Source organism: Simochromis diagramma, unplaced genomic scaffold, assembly GCF_900408965.1.
Source record: "Simochromis diagramma unplaced genomic scaffold, fSimDia1.1 OVJJ01000778.1, whole genome shotgun sequence".
In the NCBI taxonomy this organism is placed as follows: Eukaryota; Metazoa; Chordata; class Actinopteri; order Cichliformes; family Cichlidae; genus Simochromis; species Simochromis diagramma.
The window spans coordinates 304,569-324,640 of NW_024387438.1; the positions used below are offsets into that span (position 1 = coordinate 304,569).

At 44.8% G+C, this 20,072-nt stretch overlaps 2 protein-coding genes across 2 annotated transcripts; both read left to right on the forward strand.

The window, feature by feature from the left end:
• Positions 1–2,747: 2,747 nt before the first annotated feature.
• On the forward strand, positions 2,748–6,747 carry srp19 (signal recognition particle 19). The gene is made up of 5 exons (XM_040013466.1): positions 2,748–3,076; positions 5,240–5,315; positions 6,005–6,076; positions 6,200–6,308; positions 6,393–6,747. The coding sequence occupies exons 1-5, from the start codon at positions 3,039–3,041 to the stop codon at positions 6,521–6,523; spliced, it is 426 nt and encodes a 141-aa protein (XP_039869400.1). The 5' UTR covers positions 2,748–3,038; the 3' UTR covers positions 6,524–6,747.
• Positions 6,748–14,135: 7,388 nt separating this feature from the next.
• Positions 14,136–17,089, forward strand: rsph14 (radial spoke head 14 homolog). The gene is made up of 6 exons (XM_040013417.1): positions 14,136–14,555; positions 14,837–14,939; positions 15,846–15,964; positions 16,158–16,380; positions 16,466–16,605; positions 16,774–17,089. Exons 1-6 carry the CDS (start codon positions 14,381–14,383, stop codon positions 17,052–17,054), a joined length of 1,041 nt encoding a protein of 346 aa, XP_039869351.1. The 5' UTR covers positions 14,136–14,380; the 3' UTR covers positions 17,055–17,089.
• The last annotated feature ends 2,983 nt before the right edge of the window (positions 17,090–20,072 follow it).

The window sequence follows — 20,072 nt, forward strand, 5'->3', positions numbered from 1 at the left end:
TGTTTGTCTTACTACTACATGGGGAAAGTGTTGAAAATGAATGATGTTGAATCAGTGAAAGAAATGTACGGCTCCTCAGGATTTGACATCATGGTTGGAAACAGCAATGATAATTTACTGGATCCACACACCGGGGGGGCACTGATGATAGGAGGGGAAGGCAAAGACACCTACATAATCAAACATAAATATGGAGACCACATAATCATTGATAACTTTGCAGAAGATCAGAAAACTGACACTGTGCTGGTAGATATGGATTTCCTTGATGGAAGTCGAGTCATACTGGACTCAACAGTTTCAATGGAACCAACAAGAGATGATGTTCATGTTAGAATCATGAAAAAAGAGGAAAGATTAGAATTCATTCTCCGTAATTATGCTAATGGTGAAAAACATCAGCATCTAGAATTTCAGAGCTCTGATGGCGTCCATTTCAAACTCAAGTCTCTAAACTCATCTGGAGACGACTCTTTCTATCAGGTAGAAGCTTTCAAAGTGACTCTCACACAGTCTCCGGTGGACTGTCGTTTGGACCTCAGCGCTCAGAGAAATCTGTCAGAGGTTCATACAGTGCAAGGCTGCCCCTCCCAGTCTAATGTTATAATAGGCAACAACCGAGACAATGCTCTGATTGGTGGGTGGAAGGACGACGCCTTGGATGGAGGTGATGGAGATGACACACTGGTAGGAGGAAATGGAGCTGACATCCTGATTGGTGGGAGAGGAGACGACACTCTTTATGGTGAAGATGGGAATGACACCCTGATGGGAAACTCTGGCCGGGACGTCTTCCTTCCTGGACCAGGAGCTGATCTGGTGGACGGAGGTCCAGGCAGAGACTCGGTTCTCTATCGGGGTGATCATAAGACGGGTGAAGGGGTTTATGTTAACCTGCTGACGGGCCAAGGCCACTACGCTGACGCTGAGGGCGACGTGTTGAAGGATGTGGAAACTGTGATCGGCACCATCTATTCGGACATCTTAGTCTCTGGTTATGAAAGTTCTCTTCTCAAAGGCTCAGATGGTAACGACATCTTGGTGTCCACCGGTGGAGATTATCTGGTTGGAGGTGATGGAAATGACATTTACATGTTTACTTTCAGCAACGGCTCAGTCACCATAGACAACTGTGCAACAGACAACGCCACAGATGTTTTGTACCTGAGCTCAAATTCAAGTCCAGAGTTTGATTGCCAACTATTATCCGACCGAGTCCTGCTGACCTTCTTTGGATTCGATCAATCAACTGTAAGAATTGCACTGCGAGGCTGGATTAGTGATGATGATGAATGTGGCCATTTGGTGCTGGTGTTCAGGGAGGTGGAGGCGTCGGTGGACATGCTGCTGCAAGAGTGCCAGTATAGAAATATGGGTCTTCTCTTCCACTTGGATTTTGCTTAACAAGTATCTAGAAAATTAATCAGAAAAGCACAAAAACAAAAAAGACAAAAAGAAGATGAAACTAATGTTGAAGCAAGAGTCAGCACCAACAGTAATGTAGACTGCCACTGCTGCTGCTGCAGGTCACACATTCTTTAAATATGTGATTTCACAAATAAGTTCTTTTTATACTTATAATTATACTCACTTTGCTAGTTACTCTAAATGTTGAGCTAATCATCATTCTTGTTTTCTAAAGTCTAAATCTGTCACGTTTATTAATCAACTGAAAACTAAAGGAAAGTTCCTGTAATCATAGATCCTGAATGTGTCTGGTTCAGTTACCCAGAGTAACTGAGGAGTCGTTCAGCTTCAAACATCTTTAAATTACACAAAGTCGACAAACTGTGGACAAACGTGCCAAATACCAAAGAAAAGAACTGCACTTGGTGTCGTTGGGGTTTACCACCGTGGATCATTAGACACTGTTTGTGTGAATTTCACAGCTTGAACAAGCTAGTCGAGTTCTTACCAAACATGTACCTGACATAACACTGATCGTCTTTTATTGCTTTTATTTACTGTAACGGCTGCAAATTTCTGAGCTTATTCAGAGGTGGAGAGTGTGAGCTGTTTTGTTATGTGGACTCATCTCCCTGGCAACATTAAAATTGATTTTTCATGCTATATACACATATATTTTTGTAATAGTTGAACAATAAACATTTACTGTCACTGATTTGTGCTGTGTGGTGATGTTAAGTGTAACAACCACTCTGATCCATCCATCTATTCACTTCCACTTATCCTTTTCAGGGTCGTTATTATTAATAATAATAACTTTATTTATAAAGCACTTTCAAACAAAGTGCTGAACAGTTACATGGATTCAACAGCCACTTTATTAGGTACATCTGTTCAACTGCTCGTTAATGCAAATATCATTTAATCAGCCTGTAATGAATCAGCAACGTTAAAGCATGTCGACATGGTCAGAACAGCCTGTTGGAGTCAAACTGAGCGTCAGGAGGATGACTGGACGAGGCTCTTGATACGGGCCGAGTATTTCAGACACTGCTGGACTTTTCCCTGCTGTGGTTTACAGAGAGCGGCCTGAGACAGGAAACATCCAGTGAGGAGCAGTTCTCTGGGTGAAACCGGCTCGTAGAATGAACTCGAGACAGGTGATAGGAAGGCAACAGTAACTCAAACAACCGCTCGTTATACACAAGTTATGCAGATGCGCATCTCTGAAAGCACAACACATCAGACGATGAAGCAGAGTGGCTACAGCAGCAGAAGACCACACTGTGGGCCACACCTGTCAGCTAACAACAAGAAACTGAGGCTACAGCTCACATGTGACATAAGCCTTAGAGTCTAAGGCTTCTTTCTTCACTGACAGGTTTCATATTCATGTCAAAACGGAACTGACAAACAAACAGTAGAGGGCAGCAACATCCCAGCGCTGTGTGTATTCTGCCTAAATACAGAAGCCGAAGAAGAGAAGCGGCTGTTGTCAACAGTGTGGCCGTATGGCTGCGTTATCCTTACGGTAGCCTGTGTGTATGTGAGGTGATACTACAAACATATTAGTGTCCATTACTGAGAGGCTCGGATCAGACGGTGCGTTTAGTCCCCGAGCAGCGACAGCCATGGCTCATCTCACCCAGAACCCCGCGGACAAAGAGCGGTAAGTCCAGGACCCTGGCTAAGCTAAAGCTAACAGAGCTAGCCGGTTTCTCGTGCGGACTCTTGTGGATAATTTTAAACATTTAAGGAAACAAATGCACCTACAAACGACACGTGCTTATTTTAAGATGTTGAAGCACACATGTGGATCCTGGGAGGCCGATCTTCAGTTCGGCATACAGTTCTGCAGCTTTTAACTGAAGCTCCACGGAAAAGGGTTGTTTTAAGGGTTTAAATGTTCACTTCAGAGCCGAACCTCGACGATGAAACGCCGGTGAAACGAGGACATTAGGATAAGCTGACACTGAGTTTTTAAAGGACTTTTAGTGAAATGTCTTTCATGCCGATATTTAAATCGTATTTTGTACTGAGCTGTGTGTAAAGTCACGGGGAACAGAGGGAAAGTTAAATTGCGCATTTTCTACATGAAGTTTGGCCTGTGGTCCTCATCCTTAGGCATGACGTGTGATTAGAAGTTTAAGCTTGATGTTTACAGACCGCCTTATTTTTAAAGCTAAAGGGACGAAATGTGTCAGAGTCACATTAATGTGCAGAAAGGTTGCTGAACGTTCCGGTTCGGACAGTTTGATCAGATCTGTGGAGCTCAGAGTTCCTCTTTGTGGAGCTTACAGGATGTTTCCCTCCTCAGTCAGAGGAGCTGGTACCACAGAGATCTGAGTGAAGAGCGGAGAAACCAAACTGGAAGACAAAGGTCTCATGTCTTTGTTTTGTTTACAAGCAGACAGACGTTCTTGTAACTTTTAAAGTGCTCTTGAGCAACAGTTCTCCAGAAGGCCTCCATTGTCTTCCCTCATTTTTAGCCCAGTCCTTGTTCCTGACCGTTTTTATAGTGTTTGTTATCTTTGTTAGTTTGTTTTGATGAAGCCTCTGAACTCTGACCTACGAATCACTGAAACATTAAAAACAGCTCCCGTGCCGACACATAGCAGACCGTTTCTTTAGTCGAGTCTGTGAAAAATGCCAAAAACATCACATTTTGACATAAAACAGCATTTTTGATCCAACGCGCTGATTCCCAAAGAGCTGATAACGTGGCATATCTCAGCGTGGTGTGGAGCGTTTATTTAGAAGTCTAAAGAAAAACTGTACAGAAGAAGAAGTGTGAGGCCTAAAAAACTCTACAGTGGATCAACAGGATCTGAAAGATCTGACACAGGAGCTGAGAGATGATCTGCATCTTCAGCTGATCGTCTAATGTTCACTGAAGCTTCATCAGAAATGTCTCAGTGGAGGACGGCTTGTAGGAAGACCTTCTTAATGAAGGGATACGGGAGGAAGGGCGGAGCCCTGAAGACCAGAGGAACAGGTCTGATTTAGAGATGGATCCACATCATGGTCCGTGTGGACGAGGAGGTCCCACACTGAGAGTCTGCAGCCATCAGGTGGAGACGCTGTCGTGGTTTCAGCTGCAGGTGGAGTCTGATCCTCCATGCAGGAACATCTGATCTTAGCAGCTTCATGTTTCAGCACAACGATGATCCCAACACACCGTCAGTGAAGCACACAGGAGACCGCCATCAGAGCCGGACCTCAGCATGACTGAAGCAGAGTGGGACATCACAACATGAGTGTCCTTCAGGAAGCCCGGAGAACTGAAGATCCTCAGAGACGGAGAGCAGCTCAGAGCTCACGCTGAGCTGAAGGATGAAGCTGCTCGCGCCACAGATTCACCTCCAGGCTGCTTGTTTTTGCCCTGTTTGCTGCATTTGCATTTATATTTACTCTATTCAAATTTTCCTACAAAATATAAAGAACTGAGGAGTGGCTGAAGACTGTTGCACAGCTCTGTATGCACACACACACACACGGAGCAGAAACGATGACGTTTGTGCAGCAGGCGATTCAAACATGGTGGCGCCAGTGTCCGGCAGCCTCGCCTCTGTCAGTGCGCCCCAGGGTGGCTGTGGCTACAATGTAGCTGCCATCACCAGTGTGTGAATGTGTGTGTGAATGGGTGAATGTAGTGTATAGCACTTTGGGGTCCTTACGGACTGAGTAAAGCGCTATACAAATGCAGGCCATTTACCATTTGGTGAGTGATTCCAGCCGAGCGATTATTGGATAAGGAGTTCTTACTTAGCGCGCTCGGCTTCATGCATGAGGACGGCCGTCAGTCACTGAGTCGCTGCGTCGTCTGTTTCAGGTTCGTCTGCCTCTATCCCATCTACATCAACAGTAAGAAGACGCTGGCTGAAGGACGAAGGATCTCCGTGGAGAAGGTGACTGTTTAACGTTCATGTGTTTGATGATTACGTACGCTCGCAGCTCGCAGCCTGTGTGACATGCTTTTGTAGATGAAAACAGCATAAAGATCATTAGAGCTCGTGCTGTGCGTCTACAGGAGACGCATGACTGCTGGAAGATTCGTTTTTTTTAAATGAGTAAAAATCATGAGGCACAAGTGTTTGTAGCATAACATGGAAACAGCCTCTGATAAGCCTGAATGATCGTGTTTGATGTTACCTCTGAAACCTGAGCTGTGATCTTTGAACTTAACTCATCTTCTTCTTTTAAAGGATTTTACAGTCGACTGAAACACGAGATAAGTGTGAAGAAACTCTTGGATTTAAAAACAAAAAAGACCAGATGGAGAAAAAACCCAGAAACAAAAAGTTTCACTGTGAAAAGGTTGATTCTGTCCATGAACAGTGGGCTGGAGGTCAGCTTATCATCAATGATATGCAAATTCTCATGACCATTGATCAAAGATCAGGGTCATTGATCAGCAGCTGTTAATCATCATGAAACGTTTCTCCCACTGAAAACATCCAGATGAACAGAATCAACCTTTTGGGATTTCCTTACCTGGATGACTGATCGGGCATCAGGACATCTGCTGCTCAAATGTACTAAAGTAAAATAGACAGGAAGTGGCGTGCTGAGTGTGAACGTGCTGCTGTGTCTGCAGGCGGTGGAGAATCCGTCCTGCACTGAGATCAGAGACGTGCTGGCGGCTGCAGGGATGAACGTCTACATGGAGGTAACACCTGAGAGCGCGCGCGCGCACACACACACGCACACACACACACACACACACACACACACACACACACACACACACTCTGTAAACACAGCGTGGTCGGACTCTGTGTGTCTCTTCCAGAACAAAATCCACCCCCGGGAGTGGAACAGGGACGGCCAGTTCAAAGGTCGGGTCAGAGTTCAGATTAAGCAGGCGGACGGCAGCCCGTGTCAGGAGAAATTCAGCTCACGTGAGTGCTTTTATTTTGAAAGGACACTGCTGCACGTAGACGACATTAGCCGAGGTAAAGGTGTGCCGTTTGTGGTGATCGCAGGTAAAGACGTGATGATCTACGTCGCAGAGATGATCCCCAAACTCAAGACTCGGACCCAGAAGAGCGGAGGAGGCGACACCAGCTCTCAGCAGGGAGAGGGAGGGAAGAAGAGCAAGAAGAAGAAGAAATAGACACAAAATGATTTTGGTTTGTGTTTAAATGTTTTTTTGTTGGTTATTGATTTGATTGGATGAGAATCAGACGGAGGCAGGTTTTTGTTCTTCTCTTATTCTGCTTCCAAAATGAAAACCTGAATGTTTTTCATGTTCTCATGTTTCATTTATGTTTGAACTGAGGGCTCCGTTCACCTCGTCCAACAGCTTCACACAATAAACGTTTCATTTTCTCTCCTTTTTTTGTTGCCTTCGTGTGTCGACCTCAGAACGAATCCAACAGTGACGTCAGCATCGGCGCGTTCTGATGTTTTTCCAGTAATTTCAATACGTTTTTTCAGGTTTAAGAGAACCTAAGTTCTTTTTTCCCACAGGTTTGACCAGTGACTGTAGAAAACATGGACGACCTAATAGCTCCCAAAAAATGAAGCCCAGACGTCTCTATCGCCCCCTGGTGTCTGACTGCAGTATAGGGCATAAACCCGCCTCCTCCATGTCAGCAGATGGGACTGGGCTCAGACTAAAATAAAGTCCTCAGATAAAGATGCTTCCTTTCATCATCAGTAGTTCTCATCACGCTGATTTGTGTTCAGTGGGCTCTTTTCTCACAGGGTGGATTAGTTTTGACTGTCTTAGCACTTTCTCAGTCTCTGCAGCTCACAGCGGGTAAAATAAGTCTTGAACACGTTACCGGTTTTCTAAACATGTTTGTAAAAGTGATGTTGCAATGAAATTCTCTTTCTGTAACAACTCATCCGGTCGACACATGCAAAGAAACCAAAGCAGAGAGAGCTTATGTGTAATAACGAGAAATGTCACAGGAGAAGAGTTGAACACATGAGGAGGACGGAGGTCGTGACCCCAGCTGACATCAGCTGGTTCAGTCCCAGCGGACGGCCGATACAGAGGTGTGTCACACTGTGACGTGAATGTTAACTGGTAACCACTCAAAGCATAGAAGAGCGCACTTGTGTGAATGAGGGTCCAGAGTCCAAACCTCGTCCAGCATTAACAGCACAGACGTTTGTCTGTGAAGGTTCTCAGTCATCCAGGTCATCATAGTCTAAGGAGCTTGGAAAGAAAAGCGTCTGGACTTCTTTGGGTTGCTTGAAGACCCTACACCACCGGGCAGAACATGTTCCCTCTAAGCCTGAAGGGAAAAAGAAGGAACACATGTGAAGGAAGCACTCAAAACATGCGGTTATCTTAATTGGGCTTTTATAAAGTCAGCAAAGAGGCACCGAAAAGAAGATCAGACACCAGCGAGGGAGGATAAGAAGGACAGACGCAACAACATTGTCATCCCCTATGTAGCCGGTGTATCAGAGAAACTCAGGAGCGTTTTCTCCAAGCACGACATCCCAGTGCACTTCTTTCATAAACTGTTTATGCTGAGTCTGAATCTGCAGAGGGTCCCAGTGATGTGGAAGACATCATGCCTCGTCCCTGTACCAAAGACGCCACGTCCCAGTGGCCCCCAGGATTACAGGCCCGTGGCACTGACCTCCCACATCATGAAGACCCTGGAAAGGCTCATTCTGGATCAGCCTTATCAGCCTCGTCTCGGAACTGAGGACGCCATCATCTACCTGCTCAATCGTGTCTACACCCATCTGGACCAGCCGGCGAGCACTGTGAGGGTCATGTTCTTTTACTTTTCCGGTGCTTTCAATACCATCAGGCCGACCCTCCTGGGTGATAAGTTAGCAGCGATGCAGGTGGATGCTTCTCTGGTGTCCTGGATTGTTGATTACCTGACAGGAAGACCACAATATGTACATCTCCCACAGTGTGTGTCTGACAAGGTGATCAGCAACACAGGGGCACCACAGGGGACTGTCCTCTACCCCTTCCTCTTCACCCTCTACACCACAGACTTCAGCCACTGCACAGAGACCTCCATCTTCAGAAGTTTCCTGATGACAGGATTTTCTATGAGTCTGTTGTGGCCAGTGCGATCCTCTATGCTGTTGCATGCTGGGGGAGCAGGCTGAGGGTCGCAGATGCCAACAGACTCGATAAACTGATCCGTAAGGCCAGCAATGTTGTGGGGATGGAGCTGGACTCCCTCAAGGTGGTGTCGGAGAGGCGGATGCTGTCCAAGATAAAGACAATGTTGGATAACACCTCCCACCCACTCCATGACATGCTGGTCAGTCACAGGAGCTCGTTCAGTGAGAGACTGAGATTACCCATGATGCACCACTGAACGACACAGGAAATCATTCCTGCCTGTGGCTCCCTGTACAACGCATCCACCTAACACACTGTTTACTGCAACAGCTACATGTTTCTTTTTCAGCTATTTATTAATAAGTGACTTTTATGTATATATATTGTGCTATTCTTAGTTAGTGTATTGTCTGTCTTGTTAATGTTTGTTTATAATGGAGCACTGTAACGAACAATAATTTCCCCCAAGGATCAGTAAAGTATTCTGATTCTGATACTTCAGACCCAGCAACACACTCAGACACAAACTGGTTCATTACAAAGACAAAACGCCAAAACACAAACTTAACAATGTGGTGTATGCTGTACAGAGCAGCGAGGAATGCTCAGACCTCTACATCGGAGAGACCAAACAGCCACTTCACAAGCGCATGGCACAACATAGAAGAGCCACCTCCACAGGACAAGACTCAGCAGTCCATCTGCATCTAAAGGATAAAGGACACTCTTTCGAGGATGCCAATGTTCACATTTTGGACAGAGAGGACAGATGGTTTGAAAGAGGTCCACTGCGAGCGACCATCTTTGAACAGAGGCGGGGTTTACGACACCAACTCTCTGCCATCTATAATCCAGTTTTGAGATCCTTCCCAGATGCCTTAACGCCCACTCACATCCTGGGCCATCTGATCTCAGGAATTCGCATGATAAGGTGGGGCCAGGTTTCACAATGAACTCACCTGAAACTCTGGCTGATTGGGACCCACACCCAGTTTCACACCTTGGCTCAGGTGATTAGAGGATCATCAGGGGGTCCTTTGTCCCTCTGTGGGGGGACTCTCTGCCATTTTACCCTAGAACTGAAGAAGCTTCTCGGATGAGAGGTGAAACGTCTTCAAGCAACTTACAGTTTTTTTCAGTCGCTAACAAGCGTTTGTCCAAACAGTTGTCACATTTGCAAAACTCTAAACACAATCAGCACAGCATCGGTCTGTTGTGGCCATACCATTCACACATTTCATGTCGTGTTCACCCAATATGCAGTCAGTAAACACATTTCCACAATGCTTACATTTTCTTAACAGACAAGCTATACCTCCCAACAAAATTATGGACTGTTTTTGTAGTATCTACGAATGTTAACACACAACATCCCACAATAGCAAAAACAATATTCCAAACCTTAGATACAGTATAAAAACCTCTGCTTCTGCAATGATATCAGTACAAAAACAATATCAATATCAAAAATATACCTCAGCTGATAATAAACAAACAATTGAAAAATTGACACACAGCTGATTTATGTTGGGTAAATTGGGCCAACCACAGCTTCTTCCATTCTGGCTTAGACTCAGTGGGGTTTATAAGGCAAGACCTTGAGGAGTGATGTGTTTGGAAACAAAAAAAAGACAAACACTGTAATGTCTGGTCGAGGAAGAGTAAGAGCAAGGGGCCCAGGGAGAAGAGCAGGCCCAAGGAGAGGGCAAGGTAGAGGTGTAAGAATGCGTGGTGGTGGCATTCCAAGGGCTGCAAGAACAGTAGTCAGTGATGAAATTCGTGCCACTATCATTGACCATGTAATCAACCATGGTCTTTCACTAAGAGAGGCTGGTGAAAGAGTGCAGCCCAATTTGAGGCGGTCAACGGTTGCCTCCATTATACGCATCTTTCAACAAACCAACAGGTAAGTATTGCATTTTACATGGATTGTTTCTATTCTCACTTGAAATGTCAATATGGTCATACAGTAATGCATATGTTGAATTTTTTGTCTTTCTAAAGAATGCAACGTCTTCCACCCTCTGGGGGAAGAGGAAAGCTCCTCAGTAATGATCAGGAGCTTGCCATTGTAGAAATGGTTACTGCAAATAATGCAATAAAACTGCGTGAAATTCAAACTAGAATTGTGGCGGACCATGAGATATTTGACAATATCGATAGAATCAGCCTCACAACCATTACGCGGACATTGTCCAAACACAGAGTGCGGATGAAGCAGCTCTACACTGTTCCCTTTGAGAGGAACAGTGAGAGGGTCAAGGAGCTACGACGACAATATGTCCAGGTATAGTGTATATTCAATCCAATGTCCAGTTCTATAAGCTTTGCACTTTGCAAGTAGGTAACCTACACAATACTAGGTTACAGTACAGTATGGTATACAGTACTAACTGAGTGGTGAGTGGCTGAGTGGTGCGACAGAAACAACCTGCTGCTTAACACCGAGAAGACCAAGGAGCTCATCGTGGACTACAGGAGGAATGCTGACCCACATCCACCCATCCACATTAAGGGGACGGCTGTGGAGCGTGTGAGCAGCTTCAAGTTCCTGGGAGTCCACATCTCTGAGGATCTCACCTGGACGACCAACTGCTCCAAGCTGGTCAAGAAGGCTCACCAGCGCCTCTTCTTCTTGAGGACTCTGAGGAAGAACCACCTGTCCTCAGACATCCTGGTGAACTTCTATCGCTGCACCATCGAGAGCATCCTGACCAACTGTATAACAGTCTGGTACGGGAACTGCTCTGCCTCGGACCGGAAGGCGTTGCAGAGGGTCGTGAAAACTGCCCAGCGCATCGCCGGAGCACCACTTCCTGCCATAAAAGACATCTACAGGAAGCGGTGTCTGAAAAGGGCTGGGAAAATCATCAAAGACCCCAGTCACCCATCACATGGTCTCTTCACCCTCCTGCCCTCTGGGAGGCGCTACAGGAGCCTCCGGACTAAGACCACCAGGTACCGGAACAGCTTCTTCCCCACAGCTGTCAGACTCCTGAACTCTGCCTCCTGACATCTGACCCACGTTAAACTCATGGACTGAACATACATACACCCACAATGGACAACTGTACCCTCAAACACACAATAATAACATGGACTGAACCACCACTCACAACCACTAGCACTTTATATAGCCTCTGTAGAAACTATCTACACCCTCACTTATCTTAACTGCACTACTGTATAGCTCTGTGTAAATAATCATTCTGTACATTCGATAATCTTTAATCCTACAACTGTTTACAACTTGCATAGTTCCCATTTCTGTATAGCTGTATATCTCAGATTCTGTAAAGTTATTTATTTCATATTCTGTATAGTTTTTCATATTTATATCCTGTACATAGCTTGTACTCACTACAGCCTGTACATACTTATAGTTATAGAATATTCACAACATACTTCATACCGTGTACATTATAACATACCATAATAGACCCATTTCTGTAATATACTCACATATCTATATTATTGCTAATATATATTGTAATATATCTATATCACTAAAGCACTTCTGGATGGATGCAAACTGCATTTTGTTGCCCTGTACCTGTGCATGTGCAATGACAATAAAGTTGAATTCTATTCTAATTCTAATTCTATTCTAACATGACTTACATAAACTTTGTTTCAGAGAGTTATGGAATTGGAGACCAACCAGGCCCCTCATGAATTCATATACATCGATGAAGCAGGATTCAATCTGGCCAAAAGGCGTCGACGTGGACGAAATGTAATTGGACAAAGGGCCACAGTTGATGTGCCAGGACAGAGAGGGGCAAACATTACCATGTGTGCAGCAATTGCAAATGCAGGATTACTCCTTCACAGATGTCAGGTTGGACCCTATAATATAGAGCGCTTGCTTGCCTTTCTCAATGATCTCCACCAGCGCCTGGTTCCAGAGCAGGGTCAGGAGGGTGAAAACATGAGGACCTTTGTAATTACCTGGGACAATGTGGCTTTCCATCACTCGCAAGCAATAACAACATGGTTTGAAGTCCACCCAAGACTGGTAAGTCTCTTCCTTCCACCCTATTCACCTTTCCTCAACCCCATAGAGGAGTTCTTTTCTGCATGGAGGTGGAAGGTTTATGACCATCAGCCACATGACCAGATGTCCCTCCTTGAAGCCATGGATGCTGGCTCCAGGGACATCACAGTTGACGATTGCCAAGGGTGGATCCGACATACCAGGTGGTTTTATCCCAGGTGCATCGACTTGGATAACATCAGATGTGATGTTGATGAAAACATGTGGCCTAACCCTGAAGATCGCAGAGATTAGATGCAAATTTTTTGCCTTTTTTTAGCCCCCCTCCCCCTCCCCCCCTTTTTATCTTGGCTTTTTGCTGTTGTTTTTTTTGTTCAGAATGCTCTTGTGTGTTTCATGGATATTTTGTTCACTGTAAGCAATACTGTAAAACTTTCTCTGTCCTATCATACCGTGTTTCTACTGTACCTCCTGTAGTAAACAGTAAAGAAACAGAAACTTGTTTGCTTTTTGCTGGAATGCTTTTGAATGTGAACATTACTGTACATGTGGACATACAGTTACCAACCAAGACATTTCTGGTGTCAAAATGGTGGATTGCATGTTTCGCATGCAAATACCTATAAAACTGAAACATAAAAGTCTATGCAGTTTTTGTAATGTCAATAATAGCCAGTATTTTGAAACCTGGTGTACTTTGATTGACTGCATGTACCTTGTGAAGTGAAAACAAGTGTTATTCTTTGACAGACTAATTTCATTTTGAGTCAGATTTATAGTGTTTTTGTACAGTTAGTGTGTGCAGAGAAAGATGTGTTCTATTTTGAAATGAAGAGTTAGTATATATTTAACAAAATGTATTTTTGAGAAGAAAATTATCCATTTGGCCAATTGTGTTTTGTAGGTGTGAGTCTGTGTTAAGAGTTTAGAAAAAGTATCTGAAGTATGGGTAGGCGCTTGTTAGCGATTGAAAAAAACTGTAAAGAAGTCCAGACGCTTTTCTTTCCAAGCTCCTTAGACCAAACAGCACAGAAGCTACACCGGGACCCTCACTGGATGGTTTCCGTGGCAGCAGCTCCTTCGGGTGTCGCTTCCGCTTTATTTTTTGCGATTGTTTGATTTGATGATTGTGTTTCTATTCGATTTAAACAAACGATCACGGAATAACAGGACCAGTCAGGAGGTCACCAAGGACCACAGCCACCCAGCACATCAGCTCTTCTCCTTGTTACCATCTGGCAGACGTTACAGGAGTCTGTCTGCTCGGACTACAAGACTTAAAAACAGTTTTTACCACCAAGCCATACGACACCTCAACCACAACACTTAAACACACACAACACAGCACTCAGAAGCTACCCTGTAGCTTCACAAGTACTCTATATAATCTGCACTGGTCACTCCACTTTATTGTTATTGATATTTATATTTAAAAGTGCAATACTGTAATTTTCTGCTGCTCATTCCTGTGCAATGTCCCATCTGCCCTCCCGTCATATTTCTTTTCAAGATTTTCTTATTTAATCACTAGTGTACATATATTTATATTTATAGATACATATATAGTCATCTCTTCTCTTTTGCCATGTCTCTCTAATATTTTGCTCCTTACTATTTTTCTATTTTTTTTATTATTTTATTTTATTATATTTTCTCCTACTGTATCATGCTGCTGAGTGACTGCTGCTCGTCAAACACATTTCATTGCAATGTTGACCCTGTGCTAACTTGCATATGACAAATAAAACTGAAAACTGAGGTTTCCATAAGTCCTACGGGCCTGAAACGCATCACCACAGTGGCCTGATGTTTATATGCGGTTACTAGGCAACAGGTGAGCGTTGATCGGCTGACCAGCGGACCCGGTGTGCTCCTGATCGATTAACCTGCCCCCTCTCTCACCTCTACGCGGAGTTTCGTCCCGGATGGCCGGGGCGCTCACGGACCCGACCCGGGCTCCGGTGGCCTTCGGGCGGCGGGCCGTGCCGCAGCTGTTCGGGGAGCTGCAGCGGGCCGGGGCTGCGGTGAGGCTCCGGGCTCTGACGTCACTCTGCGACCTGGTGCACGAGCCGGAGCGACTGCACCAGGCTGTTACCGGAGGTAAGAGCTCAGAGGGTCACCGTGAGGTCCGCCCTCTGCACAGGGAGGACAGGTGTGCAGTTCAGGGGAAATCAGGGAGAGAAGGGAGGAGCCGTGAAACTGTGCTGGACATCCCTGCTTTTGAAAACTATAAAACATAACCTGAGGACTTCAGGTGTTTCACTAGCTGTTATTGGCGTGTTTGAAGGTGGGACTTGGGGTGGCACCGGCCCACTCTGAAGTCTGCTGTGACTAAAATGGAGGAAAGTTGGGAAAAGTACAAACTGGTTCTTCTTCTGCAGGTTTTCTGAAGCAGCTGAAGGTTTTGTTCAGGGATGAAGATCCATCAGTCAGAGCAAAAACCTGTGAGCTTCTTCACCTGCTGACCTCACACAGCATCGGCAGGTACGTGCACCGAGACAAACTGGCACAGCACCGGGAGGAAGACGGGGTCATCAGGTCATTCTGTTTAAAACGGAAAAGCAGGAAAGCAAAACACTCACAATTGCAATAAAGAGGCAAACAGATCAAACAACCACATAATGCAAAACAACAGATACACAAAAATGACAACCAAAAACTACCAAAACTAGTAAATAAAGCTTCTCGTGTCTTTAAGACAAACGTGTTTGGAGTCGATCACAGACCAAAGATCCGCTCAAACACTCGAGTTCATCACGAAGAAGCAAACAGAATCTTCTTTTGGAGTTTTTCAGACAGGAGAGAAAATGTTGAGCCTGAAAAGTTGACAAACGGCTGTTCTGGAAAACAGGATGCGACGTGTGAGCAGAATGAAAGAACGATGAAGAGAAAATCTGAACTGCTGGGCTCTCAGTTTCTGCTGTGCTGCGACCCCACCAGCAGGTGGCGCTGTGTCCCAGCTGTGAGGTCCAGGTGAAGCTGAAGCTTGGCTCCTCTTTGTGTTATGGAGCTTTTAAACATGACATTGAAATAAATGTCCGACACAAATGAACAACTTTTTAAAATTATTTGACAATAAATAAACCACCAAATTACACAAAATACTTTTTTTTTATTAACACTGTGAAATAACTTTTCAATTTTATTTAATAACCTATTAAAAACACAGAATTTACCTTTTTTAAAATTATTACGATAAATAAAGCATCACATAAGAGCTAAATCATGAGAGTTGCGTCTGCCTGTGGAACATTAACTAGCAGAGTTTCTTTTATAAATTTAGGATATTTGTTGGGATCCGTTTGTGTCATTTTTTGAATCTTTCTGAAAGTTCAGGAGCTTTAAAGCTGTTCAGGGTTCATGTGTGTGTCCTGTCGCCTCCTCCTGCAGGCAGGCCGTCCTCGCCTCCTCCCTGCTCCCTCCTCTCTGTCAGCTGTTGGATGACTCCTCGTTCTCCTGCAGGAGGAACGTCCACCGAGTGCTGAGCCGCCTCGCTCTGCTGCCTGCAGGTAAGCTCGGATTCTCAGCATCAGCAGCTGAACTCAAACCTGGAGTTTAATGACTGAGGACTAAGCTGATGTTTGAGGGGTCAGGGGGCGTGTCCTCAGGGCAGCAGGTCACACGCTGCAGCACTCGTACGTCTGTAGGCGTTCATGAGGACAGTTCAGGGCTTAATTGTGGGTTTTCCACGCCGCCCTGCAGGAGCAGAGGCTCTCCTTTCTCTGGTGCCTAAACTGATGCTGAAACTCACAAAGGAGGAAGATGAGGAGGTGCAGATGCTGCTCCTCTCCACCCTCACCCACTGCTCCAGGCTGGACGCCCTGCCGGGGTTGGCCTCCGATGGCGTCTCACTGCTGGGACGCAAACTGTCCCACCGATCCTCGATCATCCGCCGAGAGGCGGCCGCAGCAATGATGGCACTCAGGTAGATCAGCTCGCTCTGATCCAGGCTGTGCTTTTGTTTCCTCGCCGTGCGCTGGTTTAACCGACTGTTTGTCTGCTGGTTACAGCGTTCCCATGGACGGGAAGCGACAGGTCTGCGAGGATGCCGAGGTCCTTCCTGTCCTCGTCGGTCTTCTACAAGACAAAGACGTGGAGGTTCAAGCCAACGCTGCAGGAGTCATCATGAACACCGTCATCATCACCACCGGTACAAACGCACACACCGGCTTCCACAACCCTCAACTCAGAAACTCCAAACTTTGAATCAGGATCAGTTTAAGCAAAATCGGTTCTTACATCCACGATCAGTCTGAAGGTATCGACCCAGCTTCAGTTTAGTTCCATGTTTCAAACACAGAAGTATCTGTGACTGCAGGTAAGCAGCGGTGCCTGGACCTGGACGTCCTCCCCGTCCTCCTTGGCCTGCTGTCTGAGAAGCACAGGGACGATGACGAGGAGGAGATGAAGAAGAGGAGGAAGGCCCTCATCATGTACGTCCTTCGTGCGCTCACCTCATTGGCTGAGGCTCCTAACGGCCGCCGCCTCCTCCTGGAGCAGCTCCCCCTGCTGGAGAAGAAGGCTGAGGCTGCGGAGGTGGACCAGGACATCCGGCGGGCCACTCAGACCGCCATCCAGGTCATCACCTGGACTCCATGACCTCTGACCTCCAGAGGTCTCATGGAGTAAGAAAATAAAAAAGCAAAACTCATCACACATTTTCTGATGTCATTGTTAAACATCACATGACCAGTCCAATCAAATCTGGGTGCATCATGGGATATTTCTATAAATGTGTTATAAGAGTAGGTTGTTTACTTTAACTGCTGAGGACATTTACTCTAAAGGGTTCTGCTCATGAATGCCAGCATGTGTTCACTGTGTGTTTTCTGAAGGAAGAGATTAAACCTGCATTTGTTCTAATGTCCAGCAGGGGGCGACACCTCCGGCTGAGTAAAGAAGTCTGACGCATATTGTGTATCGTTAATGTCTGTGAATGTTACAGATTTGTAAGTGATGTGTTTTAGTGGGAACTATGTTTACTGTCTGTCCAATAGAGAGGCGTTACCACGGCAACTAAGAAGGGAACAAAGCTTCAAAAGGCGTCGCGTTTTAACCTGAACTAAAGTCTTACTAACATTAACCAAGTGACACCGTTTAAATGTATTTGAAAAACGAGAAATAAAAAACGTCTCTCACACACGCGATGACATCACCAACACCTCCCAACTCCAAATTTGAACTTTTGTTTTATAAGAGGCGTGGCTACATGGGCGTTAATCAGTACACATGGGTGAAACGCCATGTTCAGGGACATGAAATAATGTTCGGAAATTTTGATGGACTCTTAAAAAATAATCACATCATCACATCTCACAGGTGTAGGCCGCACAGCTCATCAGTGCAGAGTACTGCCCCTCAGCAGGCTTCCTGAAGTCATCCAATCAGAAGACAGGGGGCTTAAATTGTGAGTGAGGTGTTAAAGAGACAGAAGCTAAAGCAGCTTATTTCAGACAGCTCCATGAAAGCTCAGATAAAGGATTACTTTGAACTGTTATTCATGGAAAGCCACTTTAGTCATCTCCAGAACACATTTAGAAGAACAGCGGACGTGAAATGAGCAAAATACGCCCACTTTCTACTTTACCTGAAAAGTTTAGGTACAAGTACGTCCCCCAGTGTCCCAAATGTAAAGTTTAAATATAATCTGACCTGACCTGTGCAGCGTGTTTCGGATACAAATCAAACTAATTCAGTTTTTAGTCTAAAACAAAGTCATTGATGACAGACTTTATATAAAACCTCTTTGATTTAACTATTGTAGTTTAAATAAATATTTAATATTTAAGTGATATTCAGTATTATGTATTAGCATTATTAGCAGATGAGCAGGGTGATACACACTGTAGAACACAACCAGAGACGTCTGTGACCCCCTCAGGGTCACGCACCAGTGTTTGAGCCCCTGTGAGCGGGATCGCCTTGTTCGTACTGAATGCCGTTTCCTCTCAGACCTGCTGCTCTGAACAAAACTGAGAGCCTGACGCTGCAGGTGGTGACATGAAGCCAAACAAACTGCATGAACGAAACAAAAGAGGGAGCCGGAGAGGCCAGCGCTGTTCAAAAGTGTGAAACATGAGTCTGCGCAAGAACACGTGATTTATATCAGACGAGTTTCCAATGTCTGTCCCTTTATACATAAGAAAATAGCTGAGAACAGAACAAACACAACAGCAGATTATTGACACACTAAGACTGTCTCAGGTCGTCTGTACAGGGAGCTCAGTCAGGTCCAAATAATGGGCGACACGCACTTTAACAAAAATATACAAATGTGTTTAATATAAAGAAGGAAAAATTAATCATAATTAACTGTAATTGATGTGCTGCATAAACAGAGAGTGGGCAGAGACTGACACAGGGAGGCTGGACAGGTGCTCACCGTCATTGACTCCGCCTACCAGGAACCTGCAAGACGACACAGAGGGACAAACACGCATTGCACTGGAACGTGGCAGTGTGGTCAAACAAACACATTAATATCACAAAGATGGAGCATGTGGAGGTTGGTGGCGGCACGGACGGTACTATCCTCAGCAAACACGCTGTGAACGCCTCAAAAATGAATGACGGAGCTTCAGCCTGAATGGATCACATGATGAACAAGTGCCATGACACTGGACGTTGATATTATGGATATGTAACTGGCAGTGACGGGAATAACAGTGTTACAAGTAACAGCGTTACTAACGCCGTTACTTTTTTCAGTAACTACTAATCTAGCTAATTACTATTCCTGTCGTTACAACGCCGTTACCGTTACTAACAAGAAAATGTGGTTGCGTTACTATTTTTCAACAAACAGACGGTTGAAGCTGTGTTCAGCTTACAGCATCTTATATCAGCTGCAGGAAGTAGCTGTAAGTAATCTGGACGCTACAGCTTTAAGCAGCTGCGCTCCCGCGGACGGTGATCACGATCACTGTCTGGCACAACACCTGGAGCTCAGGGGGCAAAACAATCACATACGTGTGTTTTTTTCCTCAATAGTTTCGTCACGTTTATGAGGCGACTGCTGTCTCCAGGTAGAAACAGGAGTGATACACCTGCTGCTGTCAGACCTGCAGGCTGTGATGTTTCCTTTATAGTGGACAGAAATTATTTTTTTGGAGTGGCACAAATAATTTGTGTGACATCTTATTGAAGAACAGCTGATTGTTCTGTAAATAGTTTGAAGAAATTGTTTAAAAAAGGTAAATGGCTGCAAATAACTTTGTTGTTTGCAAAACTTGAGCATATGATTTTAAAATTGACAATTTATATTTGTTATGAAATATGATTCATTAAACATGTTTGTCGTTGTTACAGTAAAAATATAACTTTTTCTACTCGCATTTTATGTTTTTTGTCTGATTTTAGATCAATTGTGTTAATACAGTAGTCAAAATGAAAACATGACTGTAAATTCAGACGCGTGAGGTTGTGCTGAAAAGGATGAGACCAAACAAGGCAAATAAACTGTTTTTAAAGGTGAAATGTGGTTAAAAATGGCCAATGATACCCTGGACTCCAGAGGGTTAAACATTTTTTTAAAAGCAACGCAATAGTTACTTTTCAAGTAATTAATTTCTTTTAGTATCTTGTAACTCAGTTACTAACTCAGTTACTTTTTTGAAG

Excerpts from the sequence above, each read along its gene's own strand:
- srp19 (XM_040013466.1), top strand. The coding sequence starts at position 3,039 with ATGGCTCATCTCACCCAGAACCCCGCGGACAAAGAGCG. Across the intron at positions 3,077-5,239 it reads AACCCCGCGGACAAAGAGCG|GTTCGTCTGCCTCTATCCCA; the intron begins GTAAGTCCAGGA and ends CGTCTGTTTCAG. Across the intron at positions 6,309-6,392 it reads TCAGGAGAAATTCAGCTCAC|GTAAAGACGTGATGATCTAC; the intron begins GTGAGTGCTTTT and ends TGGTGATCGCAG.
- rsph14 (XM_040013417.1), top strand. The coding sequence starts at position 14,381 with ATGGCCGGGGCGCTCACGGACCCGACCCGGGCTCCGGTGGCCTTCGGG. Across the intron at positions 16,381-16,465 it reads GCAGCAATGATGGCACTCAG|CGTTCCCATGGACGGGAAGC; the intron begins GTAGATCAGCTC and ends TGCTGGTTACAG. Across the intron at positions 16,606-16,773 it reads CACCGTCATCATCACCACCG|GTAAGCAGCGGTGCCTGGAC; the intron begins GTACAAACGCAC and ends CTGTGACTGCAG.